Below are 18988 nucleotides of genomic sequence, written 5' to 3'. Positions count from 1 at the left end.
ACTGAGGTGGAGAGAAAATGGTTTGCCTCAGGGCAGCAAGAGAACTGAGGAAGCTGTTTTCAGCCCCTTGGTCCAAAGTCAGAAGGACCTGAAGTTGCCTTCCACTGAGTCAGAATCCTGGCCGGCCACCATGAGATATGCCAGCCATCCCTTCCTCTGCCCTATCAGTGACCTCGGCAGTTTGATAACCCAGGAGCTCCTGAGTCATTAAAGCTGCTTTCAGGAATGCTTCCCTTTATTAAATTATACGACGCATGAAATGACTCCACATCTACAATCAAGGCAAGCACACGTGCGATGGCCGGCGAACCGCCACCGCCTAATGGGTCCTCGCGAAGCAGCTGGCCGTCGGCCTCAGCTGTTAAAACACCGCTAATGCATTCTCCATCTCGTTAGGTTAAAGAGCCGGCTCCGGCTAATTATTTCATAAAATATTAATAAAACCTTTGCCGGTGTGGCCAGCTGCTGGGAAGAGGAAGGCACCCCACCGTCAGGATGTGCTCGGATTTAAAAGCTGGGCAATTTTTTTTAAGGGCAAAAGAACCACACGCAGAAGTGTTCGTCGCTACCTGAACTGCGAGCACCTGGTTCAACCACGTTGAAGGATATTGAGGTCAGGCAAAAGCTGTAAGTGGTCATACAAGGACCACAGGCTGCCGCGTGTATTCTAGTCATGACCTGGGATTTGCATCTTCTGCTAGCGGAGGAAGCCCCATTGCTCCCAGGCGGAAAAGGAAGAATAAAGCCAACTTACTGGGGCACCCAGCAGAGCCAACCCCCAGAGCCAGGGTGACATTGTCTGGACAGCATCCGTAAACCGTCTCGCTACAGTGGAGGACTTCGAGTGATGGCGGAAGGCTCACGACTCCTGGGAGGGACACCAAAATGCACAGAGAGAGAGAGAGAGAGAGAGAGGGGAGAGAGAGAGAGAGAGAGGAGGGAGTAAAGGATGTCTCTTCTCAAGTGAACAGAAATAAAAGAAACAACAGCATGTGGGGACATATTACCTTGGCAGGCTCCCTGACTCGCCACATAGATATCTTGGCGCTTCTCACAGCGTGTCTTCTTGAGCTCACACTCATTGGCATAGGTTTCTCCATCGGAGGCGCACACCTGAAGGAGAGTGAAAAGGGGGACTTGTTCATTAAGGCTGCCCTTCTAGACAAATCTAGACAACCACCGAGGGCTCCTAGAAGTTAGAAGAACAGAAGCTATATGATCCAATTTTTGTTAAGAACCAGTGCTGTGCCTACATCAGCTACTTCTCTTAGGAGATGCCCCAAGAATAGCTTGTTGTTGTTGTTCAGTCGTTAAGTCACGCCCGACTCTTCGTGACCCCATAGACCACAGCACGCCAGGCCCCCCCGTCTACCACTAACTTCCGGAGCGTGTCCAAATTCATGTTCATTGCCTCCGTGGCACTACCCAACCATCTCATCCTCTGCCGTCCCCTTCTCCTTTTGCCTTCAATTTTTCCCAGCATCAGGGTCTTTTCTAAGAGTCCTCCCTTCTCATGAGACGACCAAAGTACTTAAGCTTCAGCTTCATCATCTGCCCTTCCAATGAACAGTCAGGGTTGATTTCCCTGTAGGATTGACTGATCTGATCTCCTTGCAGTCCAGAGGACTCTCAAAAGTCTTCTCCAACACCACAAGAATAGCTGGTACGCAGCAAAACAACACTGGCCACTGTAAGCTTGCCTCTTAAGACAGTAGGCCCAGGTCTCTAACTGCGATTAGATTCCATTTTGAGATGATAGGTCAAGCCTCACTTGAAAGCCCATGTAGCCAAAAATAAGAGCCTCCACGTGGCGCCCTCCCAAGGTGGCCTGGTGCCCCCTGCAAGCCTTCTGAGCTGATCTTGTCCATTAGAAGTCAGCGCAATGCACAAATGTTGCCCTTTGCATCTGTGCAATTGTCCCAGCCAATGAAATTAATCAAGGAGCCACTGTGGGAAGGAGGAAGGACACAGCAAATGCACCAGAGGCGCAATGAATTGCTGAACTGGGGGTGTCTTCAATACCGCACCCCGTTGCCATTTCCAAAACCCAGCTGCTGAGGTCCAGCTAGGCTTCGTGACCAGAGCATTTGACCCCTACCAAGTTCTTTGGCACAGCCCCACAGGTGAAGTCACACACGCAGCGGTCGTCTTCCACATCCTCATCCCATGAGCCGCCATACCGCCGACAGTGGTCCCGATCGCACTCGTTAGAGTCCCCGGAGCCGGATCCACCTGATCCACATTCTGTACACGGGTGAGAAAACCTGAATAAAATGATCTGTCCCTATCAAAAGGTAAAGGTTTCCCCTGCACAGTTCATTCTCTGACTCTAGGGGGCGGTGCTCATCTCCGTTTCCAAGTTGAGGAAGACAATTGTCCGAAGACATCTTTTGTGGTCATGTGGCCTGCATGACTAAATGCCAAAGCGCATGGACAGCTGCTACCTTTCCACCGAAGTGGTACCTATTTATCTACTTGCATTTACATGCTTTTGAACTGCTAGGTTGGCAGGAGGCAAGTAACAGGGGCTCACCCTGTTCCATAGCACTGGGGTCTCAAACTCCTGCGCTGCCGACCTTCAGCTGACAGTCCAGTGTCTTTAACCACAAAGCCACCACGCCTCTCTTGCCCCTACCAAAGTCCTACCTTAACCAGTGCTGCGTATTCTTAAGATCAGTGATCCCATTATATATGTGAAGAATTTGGTATTGGAATTTTAGCCCATTGATGCTAACGTCAATCTTCAATCAAGTTCCTAGCCCTCATCATTTTTACTATTAATTTTAGGCCTTTCACCCAATAAGTCATAGGATTATAGGAAGTTATCTTGTGCCAAAGCAGACCATTGATCCATTTTGCTCAGTATTCTAGACAGCGAATGGCAGCAGCTGTCCAGGGTTCCAGACAAGTCTATTCCAGGCAGGAAATGCTATCAGGGATTGAATGTGGTACCTTCTGCATGCAGAGCAGGGGCTCTCCCGCTGAGCTATAGGTAGCGCCTGCTGAAGTTTGATCACACCATGTCATTTAGAAGGGATCTGGAGGGAAATGAAAAAGGCAGCCCACACTTCCATCAATGGGAAGATTGGTCAGCTTTTTACCTCCCACCGGTACGAAGCCATTGAAATCCTCCCCCGCCCCCAATTTCACTGCCTGCAAACGGGACGTACATGTCTTCTCAGACCAAATGCGGAAATATGCTGGCCTTGACGCTGAATTTGCACTGGGCAGCGGCGCCCGTTTGCAGCAGCCGAGAAGACAGGCCACACAAACATCTGTTGCCCAATCTCAGCTCTGTTTTCCTGGCCTAGCTGCATCTCCAGTACACACAGCAAGATACGGCACAAGGTTGGAGATGGTTTATTTATTTAACAAAAATTCAAAGGTTTGCCCAAAGTAAGTGCTCCCACTTCCCTTTTTTTTTTTTATCAAGTGATCAAAGCTAGGAAGTTGGTGCCAACACAGAGAATTATTCAAGCACTTCCCCCGGAGGGACAGGAACCTGAAACACCTCCCCACCCACAGAGAGAACTCTGTGATTAAACGCCGTGTTCTGCCGTCTGCTTCTCTCCTCAGCCTTCGCCCAAACTGTGACATCCCATCCCGTACGTACAACGCAGGCAGCCGCTAAGATGTCGGAGAGCACGTCCTTTACTCCGGGACATAACTGCAGGTTACGAAGCAAGAATCTCTCTTTCAAGCAGCGAGGTGCTGCTTTCAGCAACGCCATTCCGTTGCCACGCACAGGTTCTCGGGTGTGCCCGCCTCACAATGGGCATGGCTGGGATTGCAAGGGGCAGCAGGACTTTAGCTTCGCGGTGCAGCACACAGGACCCATTCGTTTCCAGGCTCAATTCAAGGTGCTGGTTTTGACCTTTAAAGCCCTGTACTGCTCTGGGCCAGGGTATCTTAGAGATCGCCTACTCCCATACAATCCGGCTCGTCCTCTTAGGTCATCAGAGAAGGCCTTTTTACAACTGCCGCAGCCTAGGGAGGTACGTGGGGCGGCGGCAAGAAACAGGGCCTTCTCAGTAGTGGCACCAACGCTATGGAACTCCCTTCCCCTTGACTTAAGAATGGCTCCCTCCCTTGAGACTTTTCGGCGAGGCCTGAAGACCCTTCTGTTTAAACAAGCCTTCTGAGTTCTTGGCCTTTTTAACATCTTTTTAACATCTTTTAATATTTTGTACAGGCCTGATTCTTTTAAAACTTGCTGCTGCTCTATGCTCTTTTTGCCTATTTTTATTCTGACTGCTGTTTTTTTTATGATATGTGTTAATATGTTTTTATTGGTTTTAAATTATGTTTTTAATCTGTTGTAAGCCGCCTTGAGTTCCTTCGGGGAGAAAGGCGGGGTAAAAGTAATTATTATTATTATTATTATTATTATTATTATTATTATTATTAAAGATCCAAGAAGTTGGGGGAAATGGGCAGTTTTGCTTTTTCCCCTCTTAAAAGCAAGCCTTTGTCCATTAGAAGTCAGCACCATGCACAAATGTTGCCCTTTGCATCTGTGCAATTGTCCCAGCCATTGAAATTAATCAAGGAGCCACTGTGGGAAGGAGGAAGGGCACAGCAAATGCGCTAGAGGCGCAATGAAATTGCTGGACTGGGGGTATCTTCTCTACCGCACCCCGTTGCCATTTCCAAAACCCAGCCGCTGAGGTCCAGCCAGGCTTCATGACCAGAGCATTTGACGCCTACCAAGTTCTTTGGCACAGCCCCACAGGTAAAGTCACACACGCAGCGGTCGTGTGGTTACCTCTTACTGAAGGACAAGCGGGGGTCAAAATGGGACTGGAAAAAGACAGATTTGTAGGGAGGAAGGTTCAAAGAAACCCAATGTCCACCGTGTAGAGAAGTGGGCAGGAAGGAGAGTGGGGTCTATTAACAGACTTCTGGGCAATTTGCAGTAGGTGCCTTGACACAGAGATTAGCCAAAGTAGGAGGGGACAAGTCTCATAATGGATCAATGTGCTCCTGAAACATGAGAGAGGCAGGCAGCCTGTGGAGGCAACACCAGCTGGATGGACCAAGGCTCAAACTCAGCAGGAAGTAGCTTCATATGTTCACATGTATTAGAGCGCTTGCTTTTATTTCCTGCGTTTCAGGGCTTGAAACATTTGGTGGGCCTCTGTGAGATACAGGAAGCTGGACTAGCTGGGCCTTTGGCCTGGTCCAGTGGGGCTCTTCTTATGTTCTTATGACGTCTTAGGAGCACCCAGTCGGCTTCTGTGGGAAACCAGACACTAGGCAAGATGGACCCTTGTTTGATTCAGCAGGACTTTTGATTCTTATTAGCCATTATAGTTAGGAATAGAACCTCCATGTACAGTGGCAGCACGCCACGGCCAAGGTCCAAACCTTCAGAACGACGACACTTTTCAAATCTGCAAACTCCAGTTTATGTATTTACCTGGATGTGAGTTGGGCTGGGCTAGGGGGACTCATCGCTTGGAGATATCTCACTTGTGATTGCTCTGTGCTGGCCAGAGAGCCGGCCTCCAGGGTGGGTGTGCTGGGGTCCGAGGCCAAGGGTTCTGTGGCTCTGTTTAGGCTCAAGCTTGACCTCTTTTCCCCGCTGCTCCCAATCTTCCTCCCACAGACAGGGAAAAGAAAGAGAGGAGGAGGAGGAGGAGGAGGAGAGCCTGGTGTGCTGATTTCTACTCCCACCTCCTGCAGTCCTTTGAAGTGTGAAATTAAAGCACTGATAAACCTCTTTGCTGAGGCCTATTACCGTCACCTTTCATTATCGGCAGATAAAAAGACAATGACGAGGAGGTTTGTGGCGGGGGGGGGAGAAGCGATGGGGAAGGGCAGCTTGTGACAGAACCAGGAGGTAGGCAAACTTCACGGAGGGAAGATGCTGCTGCTTCCACCCCCCAACGTCTCCATGCGCGCACACCTGGAGTGAGTTAACTGTGGAGCAAAGGAGCCGCTCGGAGGTGTGCAGGAGTTGCTAGGCAACCACAGGAAGTCTGGCGAGCACACCTGGCCTGCCATCGCCCCAGAGGCCATGAGGGAAGGAGACAGGGGTCAACAGCAAGAGAGGGGCTTGCTCTCTGCAACTCTCCCTTGGGGTGACCAGCTCGGGTCAGCCTCCACATCACAGAATTGTTGGCGTCCTTCAGTCTCGGAAGACTATGGTGTCACGCTCTGAGTGGTGGTTGTGGAACAGTGTCCTCTCCAGTGCGCGAAGCCTGGGTAAAGCAGGTATGGAGGATAGGCTGTTACCCATGCAGCAAATCCCCCCTCTCCACGTCGCTGAAATGGTCCAATGGAAAGGCAGAGGCCAATACGGTTGGTTCCAACGGCGTCGCAAGAGTTGCCAGAACGTGACTTTGTTCAGCCATGAACTGCCTCAGGGACTCCGGCTCCGGATTTTGCCTTGAGGTTGACTCCTGAAGCCTTTTTCATTGCTGGATGTAGCCACAAGGCAGTGGAGGTTTGGGATCAGAGTTTTCCTTCTCTCAGATGAGTTGCCTTCCCAGGCTGACGAGCCCCATCTACCCGGTGGCTGTTCAGTCGGCTCTTACGACAAGTACAGCCAAACCGAGGGCCTATTCTTATCCCCAGCCCCCAGGGGAACATCACAGAATACAAGGGTGTGAATCCAATACCAGAAAAAAAAAGGGCTACACTCAAAAACAGCGGGAGGCCAGTTTGGGTATCACGTTTTAGGAGGCACATTGATCAGAGGGAGCAGGTTGCGAGGAGGGAAACAGAGGTGGCGAGGGGTCTGGAAACCAGGCCTTCTGAGGAACGGTTAAAGGAGCTCAGTACGCTCAGAGAAGAGATATGAGAGAAAAACGTAAGCACCTGAAGGACCATCGTGCAGAAGAAGGAAGGGGACTTCCTCTCTGTGACTTCTGGGGGCCCAACTGGAGGTTGAAACTACAGGGAAGTCGATTTAAGGCAGGCCTGAGGAAGAGTTTCCTACCAGGAAGCTGCCTGGCACTGGACCAGCCTGGTTGGCAACCTTCAGTCTCGAAAGACTATGGTATAAGCCTACAGCACCCGGTATTCCCAGGCGGTCTCCCATCCAAGTACTAACCAGGCCTGACCCTGCTTAGCTTCCGAGATCATGGTATAAGCCTGCAGCACCCAGTATTCCCAGGCGGTCTCCCATCCAAGTACTAACCAGGCCTGACCCTGCTTAGCTTCTGAGATCATGGTATAAGCCTGCAGCACCCGGTATTCCCAGGCGGTCTCCCATCCAAGTACTAACCAGGCCTGACCCTGCTTAGCTTCCAAGATCAGACAAGATTGGGCATCTGCAGGATAACAGTGGGTTCTTCCTCCTTGGAGGTTTTCAAGCAGGTGCTGGATGGCCACCTCTCAAAGCTGCTGTAACAGTTGCCTGTACTGAGCAGGGGGTCAGAGTAGGTGATCTCCAAGGTCCTTTCCCATCTAACATTATCTGAGTCTAACATTTCAGCACCCCAGGGTGCTTTGCCACTGACCAGGAGGTTACCCTCTTGGAGAGAAATATCAGTGCTAAATGTCCGTGTTAGAATTTATCATGGAGGGCAGGATAATTCTGTTCGTATGGGATTCAATCAAGACCAAGGTTCTTTCTTTCACCGCCAGTATTAAATTAGCACCGGAAGAATGCGTCATCTCCAATACCTGCTGCTGTGAACGGACCCTGTGCTCATTTTGCATGCCTTTAAGCTCGCCACAGAAATGTCACAGACTGTATGTCTTGCGCTTCATCGCCCTTGAGATTCTTTTCAAAAACCGTTCGCACACCTGAACCACTTTGCACCCAGACACCAGGAGAAGAAGCAACAGCCTTACCATCTTCGCAGGGCCCCATCCTAGAGACCTCGATGTCCTTCTTCAGCTGACAGGCCGCCAGCCGCAGCTCACACGCGTTCTCGTAGGTGATGCCATCGCTCCCGCACACTTGGGCAAAAAGCTGCTTCTCGCAGCGTGGGCAGACACACTGTCCTGCCACACATTTGGCCCCGAAGGAGCACACTGTAGTCCCACAGGTTTCTAGAGGTGGGCAGGAGAAGAAGAAAGAAAAGTTAGACCCAGAGAATATCCAAAGAGAAGAGTATCTCTTCAAGAAAAAAATGGGTTTGAGGGTGGCAAGCTTCTCCTTGCCCATTATGAACTTATAAACACACCAGCAACTGTTACCCTGCACATGCCCAATCTTGTCTGATCTTAGAAGCTAAGCAGGGTCAGGCCTGGTTAGTACTTGGATGGGAGACCGCCTGGGAATACCGGGTGTTGTAGGCTTATACCATAGTCTTTCCAGACTGAAGGTTGCCAACCAACCAAACACACTGCAACTCTCTCTGCACAAGCCTCTAGAAGTTGGCAAGGGGGCCTGAGAGGTGAAAAGCATTCTGGGAGAAAGCCACCTGCTGCTTAATTGACAGGTGCTCTTTCCATTGGGAAATGGCCAGTTCTTCGAGAAGCCTCTGGGGTGAGCGGTCATTACCCAGTGGAAAGGGTATCGGCAAGATTTAGCAGCACTGGGGACCCATTCCCAATTTCCACCACTCCTCCTGTTCATAGACTATGACAGTGAGGTGTGGCACCAGGCTCCCATCCTGAACCCATCCTGAAGGCCGAGCTTTGAGGCGGGTCCGCGGGCTCTCAACAAGCGCTCTGTCTCTTCTCTGAAGAAACCTGGAGGTTATCCACCCTCTGACTCTCTGTGGAGAGACATTTGACAAGCCACAAGACTTCTGATCTGTACTGTGGGTGTACAAATACTCAAAGGATCAAACTGTTGCTTGGCTTCCTCCCTCTAGTAGCCATTCCCATCTGTGTGCAGCAGAGGGAGAGGCGGCTTAGCAGAACCAACAGAACAGTGTAACTGAGCCTTATAAACGTCCATCAAATAATCACATATCTTTCCCCTGTTTTTTTTCCTTGCCTCCCTGGTCCTTTGTTGTCTTCTCTGCCTCTCTTTTTAGATTGCGGGTCCCTTTGGGGCAGAGAACTGTCAAATCAATCATGATAATAATGATACACAATTTCTCATCTGCATGCTGAGCTTAATTGCTAATTTTATTTTGGAAACCTAAATGAGGCCCCTCTGTCTTAGCGGGGCTGTACAGACCTAAATAGCACCCTTAAGAGGAAGGGCTGTAAGAAAGACCTTGTTCTCACGGAGGTGATTGACCTGTATCTGAGCTAAAGCATTTAAGCTACAGGTTCCCATACAAAGAAAACTACCCTCTCAGGTCAAATCAGCTTCTTTGGCGTGCTAGTTTTCTGCAGGCAGGGACTTTTGGTCTTTTGTATCTGAGCTAAAGCATTTAAGCTACAGGTTCCCATACAAAGAAAACTACCCTCTCAGGTCAAATCAACTTCTTTGGCGTGCTAGTTTTCTGCAGGCAGGGACTTTTGGTCTTTTGTATCTGAGCTAAAGCATTTAAGCTACAGGTTCCCATACAAAGAAAACTACCCTCTCAGGTCAAATCAACTTCTTTGGCGTGCTAGTTTTCTGCAGGCAGGGACTTTTGGTCTTTTGTATCTGAGCTAAAGCATTTAAGCTACAGGTTCCCATACAAAGAAAACTACCCTCTCAGGTCAAATCAGCTTCTTTGGCGTGCTAGTTTTCTGCAGGCAGGGACTTTTGGTCTTTTGTATCTGAGCTAAAGCATTTAAGCTACAGGTTCCCATACAAAGAAAACTACCCTCTCAGGCCAAATCAACTTCTTTGGCGTGCTAGTTTTCTGCAGGCAGGGACTTTTGGTCTTTTGTATCTGAGCTAAAGCATTTAAGCTACAGGTTCCCATACAAAGAAAACTTCCCTCTCAGGTCAAATCAGCTTCTTTGGCGTGCTAGTTTTCTGCAGGCAGGGACTTTTGGTCTTTTGTATCTGAGTTAAAGCATTTAAGCTACAGGTTCCTATACAAAGAAAACTACCCTCTCAGGTCAAATCAACTTCTTTGGCGTGCTAGTTTTCTGCAGGCAGGGACTTTTGGTCTTGCAGGAAAGAAGATTAAACTGCATGAATCGCTGCATCCTTCCCGCCACCGACAACCTAAAATGCAGACAAAGAAGAGACACAGGAACTCACGACAGTCTCCTTGTGACGCCACCTCGATGTTGATCTGCTGGGTGCAGGCCCGCACATGGAGCTCACACTCGTTGCTGTAAGTATTCCCATCTGTGCCACAGACCGGCTGGGAGGAGGGGATACATTCTGTGGGGCAGATGCACCTCCCCGTCTCTGCCTCGCAGATGGCACCAAATTGGCACTTTCCACAACGATCTGAGTGGGAGGGAGAGAGAGGTGAGAAAGTGTTGCCAAGTTAAGATTACTGTATACCGTTCTAGATACCTGCCCAGGACAAAAGGATATTTTGGGCCATCTGTGTACATGGTGTTTACAGAGAGTGAAGAAAGAGATCAAGAGAGGTCCCTGCCCCTGAAGCAGCGATTTTCAACCTTTTTCATCTCATGGCACACCGACAAGGCACTAAATTGTCAAGGCACACCATCAGGTTTTTGCCAATTGACAAGGCACACAGTACTGCCAGTGGGGGATTCACAACCCTATTGGCCCTACTAATAAATGATCTTCCCCCAAATTCTTGGGGCACACCTGTGGACCGCTCGCGGCACACCAGTGGGCCACAGCACAGTGGTTGAAAATGGCTGCCTGAAAGGCTCACAATCACAAAGACGGAAAAGAAAGACCAGACTGAAAAGACACAAACAAACAAATTTTTGGGTTTGTTTTTTTTCCTGTTTGTTAGTAGAACTGTTTGTGCCGTTTAGTCTTGTTTTTGGTACCATTTATCAATTTGGTTTATTTGTCATAAATTAATAAATATGAAAAAAGAAAAGGCACATAGTTTTCCCTTTAAGCTTTGTGGCTTCCTCTGCAGCCTGGCTCATCTACATCTGGACAATCTCCACACGTGTCTGTTCCTGGGTTTCATTTTCAACCACTCAAAGCTGACTTGGAAGCTTTGAGTTTTTCCTCTGTAGATGATAGAATATGTCTGGATAGTCATCAAATTATTCATTAAGGCATCTCTTGATCTAAAGCTGAAGGCAGAGGATTGTTTGAACGTTGAGCCAGAAAGAACATGTGAAGTTCGACTGCAGGCAGCTGGCTGAGAATGGACCCACAGAAGTTAGGCCAGGAAAAAGAGAGTTGTGTGTGTGGTGGTGGGGGGCAGAAATAACCTCCACCACTTTTTAATACCTTCTCCTTCAAGGAGGGTCTCGCCACCTGCCTTTCGCACTGCCGCAAAGCTCTCAAAGCAGAAATATTATTGGTGTTCCGCACGATCATCACTTGCAATATAATCTCCTGTGTTTTGGAGCGTTTTGCTGCTTTCCTGCATGACCTTTCATCAACACAAAGGATAGGGACTGTGTGCTTAAAAGGCGTCCTTTTCTCATGCGGGTCAATAGATTTGACACTAACAAGATGGGAAGGGAAGGTTTGTAACTCTGCAGAAGAGTCCCAGGTTCAATCCCTGCTATCTCCAGGCAGGGGCAGGAAAAGATTCCTCTCTAAAACCCTAGAACAGGGGTGCCCAAACCCGGCCCTGGGGCCACTTGCGGCCCTCGAGGCCTCTCAATGTGGCCCTCACTGAGCCCCCAGTCTCCAATGAGCCTCTGGCTCTCAGCATGAGGGCGACTGTTTGACCTCTCACATGAGCTGTAGGATGAGGGCTTCCTCCACTGCTTGCTGTTTCACTCTGTGATGCAGTAGCGGCAGCAAAGGAAAGGCCAGTCTTGCTTTGTGCAAGGCCTTTTACAGGCCTTGAGCTATTTCAAGAACTTCAATCATTCATATAAGTGCATCTTTAATATAGTCATTTATGTAAACGTATGTGAATTTATTCAAATTTTAAATGTAAATTATTTATTTTTTCCCCCGGCCCCCGACACAGTGTCAGAGAGATGATGTGGCCCTCCTGCCAAAAACTCTGGACACCCCTGCCCTAGAAAGTTGCCAGTCAGTGTTGACAGTATGGAGTTAGATGGACCAAGCGGCTGATCCAGTTTGTAAATAACTGGGCCACAACCACAACCAGTGCCAGGGCATAGGAGTCTCCTACTCAGTCATTCATCCATCTAGCTGAGTATGGTCAACACAAACTGACAGGTCAAGGTTTCTCTTACCCACCTGAAGACACCAGGAATTGGACCTGGGGCCTTCTGTATGCAAAGAACTGAACTACAGCCCCTTCTTTGTATAGAGCTTGTTCTGCACTTCAAGCTGAAAGTACCAGTGAACACCCACAAAAAGTGGCAAACCTTTAGCAGCACCCATCAATGAATAACCCTGAGTGCTCTCTCGGCTGGAAGTGGAATAGACAGTAATGAGACTGCCAGGCAAGCATCTCTTTTTCTCACTTTCCAGGATGCTAGGCAAGGCTTACGCAGCGAGGGAGGCTGACCCCAAGGAAGAAAAGAGAGGGGCACACACTGCGGCAGACAGGTGACAACCAAGCATTAAACCTGTCAAAGCCAAGAACAGCGCCAAGAAAATGTCACCCAAATTCCTCGCCATTATGAACTTCTGCAGAAGAGGCAGCGGGGGGGAGCGTTGGCTCGGGCACAATTACAAAGCAATACAAACCCAGCGTTCATATCAAACTGCCACAAAATTGCCTTTCAAAGAAAGATGTGGGCCTCTGAGATCTCTCATTTCTAATGGGGCTTTTGGCCTCTTTGGGGTCTGGGAGGGGAGAACGAAGTGCGAAGGAGAGGAGAGCGGCAGGCTAGAACATCAGAGATCCCTCTCTGAAGTGGAGAGATGGAGTGCCTCTACCAACCGACTGCCTAAGGCAACTGCCTCAGTGGGCCGCAAGGGTGGGCTGGCCCGGCCCGACCCGAGAACCACACTTACCAACCTGGCACTGTTCCAAGAAGAACTGTAGAGACCAAAACAAGGCAGCCACCAGCCACCGAGAGGAGCACAGCGGACACCAAAAAGAAGTCACTCCTTTACCCCCTGGAATGTCATCCACTCCATTTGCCTCCATTGCTGAAATTAAACCCTTACTCCATGACCAACAAATGCGACAGCAATAGCGGTGGGAAAGATGTCAAGGGAGAAGGTTCCTTTCACATTCTGGTTGGGAGTGTCCTGGAGGCATCTGACAGGCTTCTACCGGACCTAGATTTGATGGAAATTTGGCTTGACCAGGAAAAGCAATGGGAGATAAATCCGTGGCAGAACATCCACAGAACACCCTACGGATGGCCTCAGGTTCAGTCCTCTCCATGTAGGGCTGCCAGCCAGTGTTGGCAACACTGAGCTAGATGGACCAAAGATCTGACTCAGCAGGCAACAGCTTCATATGTTCAGTTCTTAGCACCTGTTTCCCCTTGGCGCGGACACCACTGGAGAGTGCCATCCAGAAAGTGCTTTTGGGGCAGAGTGCCGCACAAAGGGACGGACCCATTTATTCCACATTGGAGGGCAATGAATACTTGGTGTGTCTCTCTAAAACAGGCACTACAACCTCGGAGGCTCCCTTCTACGATTTTAATAGCTTCTCTTTTCTGGGAGCGGATGTATTTACGTGACACCAATAAATTCACAGCTCCTGCCACTTCCTTCTCTCCATCTCCTCCAGCAAACGTGCACTCGTGGGGAGGAAAAAGGGGGGGGGAAGAGAAAGGAAGAGTAGTTCATCTTCATAACTCACTGGCCATTCCATAATCCTTTCAGCACTTAGAGAAAGGAAAAGAAGGGGGGGAATCAGTGCTCCTTCTGTGCTTTTGCAGACTCCCTGATCGGAGTTTCATTTCAGGGTTTTGTTGGGGGGTGGGAGAACATAAACTTCAATGAACATCAGTCAAGTGTTTCTCAAACTGTGGGTCGGGACCCACGAGGTGGGTCATGAGCCAATTTCAAGTGGGTCCCCATTCATTTCAATATTTTATTTTTCATATATTAGCCTTGATGCTACCACGATACGTGACTGCAGTTGGGGAATGTTACAGGCCTGCACTTTTTAATAAGCTGCTATGTATGTTCTTTTAACAATGATAGTAAATGGGACCTACTCCTGGGTAACTGTGGGCAGGATTGTAGCCTAGGATTGCTTGATGACGTCACTTCCGGTCGTGACATCACTTCCGGTGGGCCCTGACAGATTCTCATTTCAAAAAGTGGGTCCCGGTGCTAAATGTGTGAAAACCACTGTATTAAGTGGTTTCGGATTGGGAGCTTTTCCTAGCCGTGCCTGGAGATACTGCACATTTTAGGGCTGTGATGATACAGAAACATGGGGAGGGGGTGTCTCCAAAGCCTGGCAATTCTTACCCTTTCCCAAAGTCACTTTGGGGGCTGCAAAGATATTTCAAGTTCTGAAAAAAAGACTACCTTGGCGCCTACAAATCTGAGAAATGCCCATTTGGAGCAGCGGAGTTAAGGAAAATGAGAGATTCCTAGAGCAGCACCACTGCTACCTCTGCCCAACAAATGTTTGCCAGGTTTCTGGGTAGGAAAGACCCCCCCCTCAGTGAATTGCACCGAGCATCTTAACCTGCCCCCTCAGAGTCGCTTGCCAACGTAATTAGTTGAAAATTGGCACTGTGCAGTCAGCTACTGCCGCCTTCAACAGTCACAGTTCAAGTGTCTGCTCTGGCACAGGAAACCCCCCCGCGCCACCCCACCCCAAATCTCTTCCCCTCCTCTCCCTACAGAGAGTTGGCACTTGGGGGAACTGGCTCATTGCCACCCAACCCGACCACACAATGTTGCCAGGGCGGCGGAGGAGAAACACAGGATTCACCTGAAATCCTGCCCTGCTGTGAAGTCTTCGTAGGCGCTCTGACCCGCGGCCAAAAACACGCCGTGCCACAGCCGCGGCTCGATGCAGCTTGCCTTTGTCCCCCCTTCCTCCCCGCTCCCTGTTATCCAAAGACGCTGTGCGTTGTGTTGATTGAATAAATAGGAACGCAAATGCAAAGAGAGAAGCCGAGAGAGGGTCACTCTGCCAACAGAGTTCCAGGGTATTTTATTCCCCCCCCCCACTGCGCACACCCACGCACACGCCCCTCCCTGCAGTCAAAATAAGTGTCACGTGGAATAACAGAGGACAAGAAAGATGGCTTCCAGAGGGTTCGATCAGTCATAAGTTGCATACATATTTGGAAGCAAGCCTGTTGGGAATCCTGGGGTAGAGCCATGTATCCACCCATGGATACCACTGCTCCTGCTTCTGGTATGGAGGGTTCAGGGTTGGCCTGGTTCATTGAGCACTCTGATGGGCATGGATCCTCGGGTCAGTGTCTAACCTAGCCAATGCCTGAGGAGCTTTTGAGGAGGATACTGTGCTCCCCCAAAGGGGTGACTTCAACCCTTCAAACCCCCAAAATGCTCCATTCTACCTTCATGACTTGCCAATGGGGCTAAGACAGGGGTGTCCAAAGTTTTTGGCAGGAGGGCCACATTGTCTGTCTGACACTGTGCCGGGGAAAAAATAATTAATTTACATTTAAAATTTGAATAAATTTACATAAGTTTCCATCAATGAATATATTAAGGATGAACTTATATGAATGAATGAAGGTCTTGCAATAGCTCAAAGCCTATAAAAGGCCTTGCACAAAGCAGGGCCAGCCTTTCCTTTGCTGCCGCTACTGCATCACAGAGCGAAACAGCAAGCAGAGGAGGAAGCCTTCATCCCACAGCTCACGCTAGAGTTCAAACAGTCGCCCTCACGCTGAGAGCAGTTGCATTGGGCCAGTGTGGGCTCCAACAAATCTCCAGAGGGCCAGAGGCTCACTGGAGACTGGGGGCTCCCTGAGGGCTGCATTGAGAAGCCTCGAGGGCCACTTGTGGCCCCAGGGCTGGGGTTTCGGCACCCCTGATCTAGACTGACTGGCCATCTAGAATTTGTTTTACTAGGGGCCTATCAGAATGATCAGTGTCAAAGCCTCCCTCACCACTGGAGTCCTGAAAAGGGTTCCCAACACCTTTGCCCTGGGTATTCATTTGGATTAGAGATGGCCGTGTCCCAAGCGCCATTCTGACCAGGGTGACCGGACATCATAACCGCAAAAGAGGACAAGGCACCCCAAAAAGTAGGCCACCAAGGAAAATGTGGGACATGACACAATAAAAGCGACAAACACTCGACTACTGATTTCATATTGAAATGAAATATTGCAATATTCATATTGAATTTCATATTCATATTAAAATGAGTGAAACAGCAAGCAGTGAAGGGAGCCCTCATCCCACAGCTCACGTGAGAGGTCAAACAGTTGCCCTCACGCTGAGAGCAGTTGCGTCAGGCCAGTGTGGGCTCCGACAAATCTCTGGAGGGCCAGAGGCTCATTGGAGACTGGGGGCTCCCTGAGGGCCTCATTGAGAGACCTCGAGGGCCACAAGTGGCCCCAGGGCCGGGGTTTGGGCACCCCTGGGCTAAGCTATAGGTAGAGATATTTGAAAATGGTGTTACTTATTTTTTTTCAGAAGTGAGCCCATTGTGTTCAGTAAGTCTTAGGCTGTAAAACTATCTTACTCGCCAGAAACAAACACCTCTAGATATAGGAAAGTCTGTTGTAGGCCAATCCAGGAGGAAAATGGTTTCCTGCAGGTCCATCACTATCACTGCTTGCTAGAGTTCCGACATTCAGTTGGTCAGAGGAGGTTTAAGAGAAACCAGCCAGAGCTCCACCGGGGGTCTGCAGCCAGCCATCTCTGCCCACCCCGCCCTGTTAACTTACCACAGGGACCTCTGTGCTTGACTCTGATCTCCTTCCGGAGGGCGCAAGCCATGGCTCCCAGCTCGCAGGGGTTGCCATACGTTCGGTTGTCGCTGCCGCAGACCGGATCGTACACCGCTTGGCACACCTGCTGGCATTCGCACACAGCTTCCTGGTTCTTCACAACGCAAGTGGATCCAAATGTACACTCGACACTCAGGCACGGGCTGGGTGCACCAAGATCTGCATCAGGGAAGGTGGAGGTCAAGAAAGCAGAGCTTTAAAGCATTGCGCCAAGCGGCAGTTTTGCTACACTGGAACACCGAACAGGAAAGAGGAAGCAAAATTCCCCCTCTGCAAACCCTCCAACTGTGCCGATGAAAGTGCTGGAATATTCCCCACACTCCCACGTGCGCAATTTGTTGGCGTGGTCCAAATCCGAAACTCGCTTGCCAACAGTCCCGGTTTGGAAACCAAATGCCAGCCTCATATTTCAGTGATAGTGGAATGGTATTTCGGAAAGGACAGGATTGGCCACATTCCAAGTCTATATCTGAAACCTCAACAGCAGAGGCCTTGCTAGGAGCTGATGGGACTACAATTGGGAACTTTGGCTCTGTGCACGCCTGCCCCGTGACATACCCCATGAGACAGCCAAGATGTAGACTGGAGCATCTCTGCTTGGGAGCAAAGAGAGTCGTGGTAAGCGACTGATTTTGCCAGCCAAGGATGACCACTGATTCTCCTCAACATGAAGAGGAGATTAAGACTTGGATTAAAGTCTGAGGAGAAATCTGACGATCAAAGAAAGGTATATAAATACCTGTATAAATAAATAAATAAGAGCTATAAGGGTTTCCTGTTTATAGGAACAGGGTCTGATGTCCCAAGCTTCTTCTGATCTCTACTCAATGCCCACTTTCAGAGATACCAATGTACTGAATAGCTGATGGGCCTTACTACTGGCCTCAAAGAATACCTCAAAAGGTGCACTATGGCTTGGGGATCCGATCGGCCTGAATCGGTCCCTTCAACGCAGGTTGCCCAATCCAACTGCAAGAACTCTGGTGAAGAGGAAGAGGAAGGAACCTATTTCTGATGGGTCACCCACAACACCTCCTGCTCGTGGTGGGAATGGACCATTCCCAAGGGTACCCTGAATTGTGAAATCCCAAACGCACTGGTAGTCGGGGAAGGAAGTATTTTGCAGCAATCCAAATGAAGAAATAGGAGGACTAACCCCAATGTCAAAAATGTGTTTTCTGGGCTTGTAACAAGGAAAAGCATATTTTTAAAATTAATACTTTGAAGATTCTTGGGTTTAGCATGTTGCTGGACCTCATGGAAGTTGATGGCTTGCTTCACTCGACAGCTGCTGTAGTATGAGGCAAAAGAAGGGTGCCTCACTATCCCCTGTGCACAGTTGCAGAGTTTGCCTGCCTCAGAGGGGGCAAAGGGCAAGAGGAAGAAGCAATTAAACACCCCCCCCCCCACATACACGCAAACACAACCTCCTGGTGGAAGGTATATGTAAGGTTTCAACATTGGGGAACTACAGCTTGAGCTTTCCACAGCCTCTTTCAGATTCCCTTCAGTATCTTGTTTGGCCAGCCTTTTCTCTTCACAGCTTATACTCCAATGCAACTTCTGAAAGCCAGTCTAGTATCCAGACTTCTAGACTCTGAATCCTGGGCTCCTGGGTTCATGTTCCCACCTCTTCCGTAGGCTCTTCGGAGAAAATTACCCCCACTTTGCAGATGGGAAAACTGAGGCCAACAATGACCTATTTCAAAGAGCTGTTACTAGAGTGAACACAGAAGCCCTATAAAAATTCAATGTGTCACTGGAGGAAAAAAAAATTAGGTTTTGTTTCTTGACACAACTGTTGAGGGTGTGGACTTCCTAATGCAGCAGTCCTCATTGATAACACCTAATTTTTTTTTTTCCTCCTTCCGAACCCCATTCATGGTTTTTCAGATGCATTTTATATTCGTGCTGGTCTGAACCAAGTCTGGTTTTTATTCTCAAGCATCTGAAGCAAATTTGTTGCTAGTACTTTCCAACCCACTTCCTTACCTCCCTCATATTCCACCAGGAGGCAGATGTGTTCTTGCCTGGAGGCAATACAAGCAAGACATATCCCAATTTCTCCCCTTCCAGCAAAGTTGCAAAGACCCCTCCCCTCCTATAGGGTCCACTGAGCCAAGCACATGGCAGGGAAGGGGGGGCAAGAGAGAGCGCTTTTTCCAGCAAAACACCCTTCTTACACTAGGGGGTGCAAACTCTATTCAACATTTAACATTATAAGCCTCTTCTGCAGTGG

The 18988-nt window shown here is 49.3% G+C and overlaps 1 protein-coding gene and 1 pseudogene across 1 annotated transcript in view; one reads left to right on the top strand and one right to left on the bottom strand.

Moving 5' to 3' along the window:
* AGRN (agrin) overlaps positions 1 to 18988 on the bottom strand; it is a 269059-nt gene that overhangs the window by 53522 nt on the left and 196549 nt on the right. Inside the window, exons 8-13 of the mRNA XM_066637393.1 lie at positions 16687 to 16908; positions 10052 to 10246; positions 7804 to 8004; positions 2099 to 2244; positions 1008 to 1113; positions 755 to 868 (exon numbers count right to left, since the gene is read on the bottom strand). Coding sequence (XP_066493490.1) covers positions 755 to 868; positions 1008 to 1113; positions 2099 to 2244; positions 7804 to 8004; positions 10052 to 10246; positions 16687 to 16908 — 984 coding nt within the window. The remainder of the gene's footprint in view (positions 1 to 754; positions 869 to 1007; positions 1114 to 2098; positions 2245 to 7803; positions 8005 to 10051; positions 10247 to 16686; positions 16909 to 18988) is intronic.
* Positions 8137 to 8253, top strand: LOC136660831 (5S ribosomal RNA; annotated as a pseudogene).

Source organism: Tiliqua scincoides, chromosome 9, assembly GCF_035046505.1.
Source record: "Tiliqua scincoides isolate rTilSci1 chromosome 9, rTilSci1.hap2, whole genome shotgun sequence".
In the NCBI taxonomy this organism is placed as follows: Eukaryota; Metazoa; Chordata; class Lepidosauria; order Squamata; family Scincidae; genus Tiliqua; species Tiliqua scincoides.
This window is presented reverse-complemented; position numbering and strand designations above follow the sequence as displayed.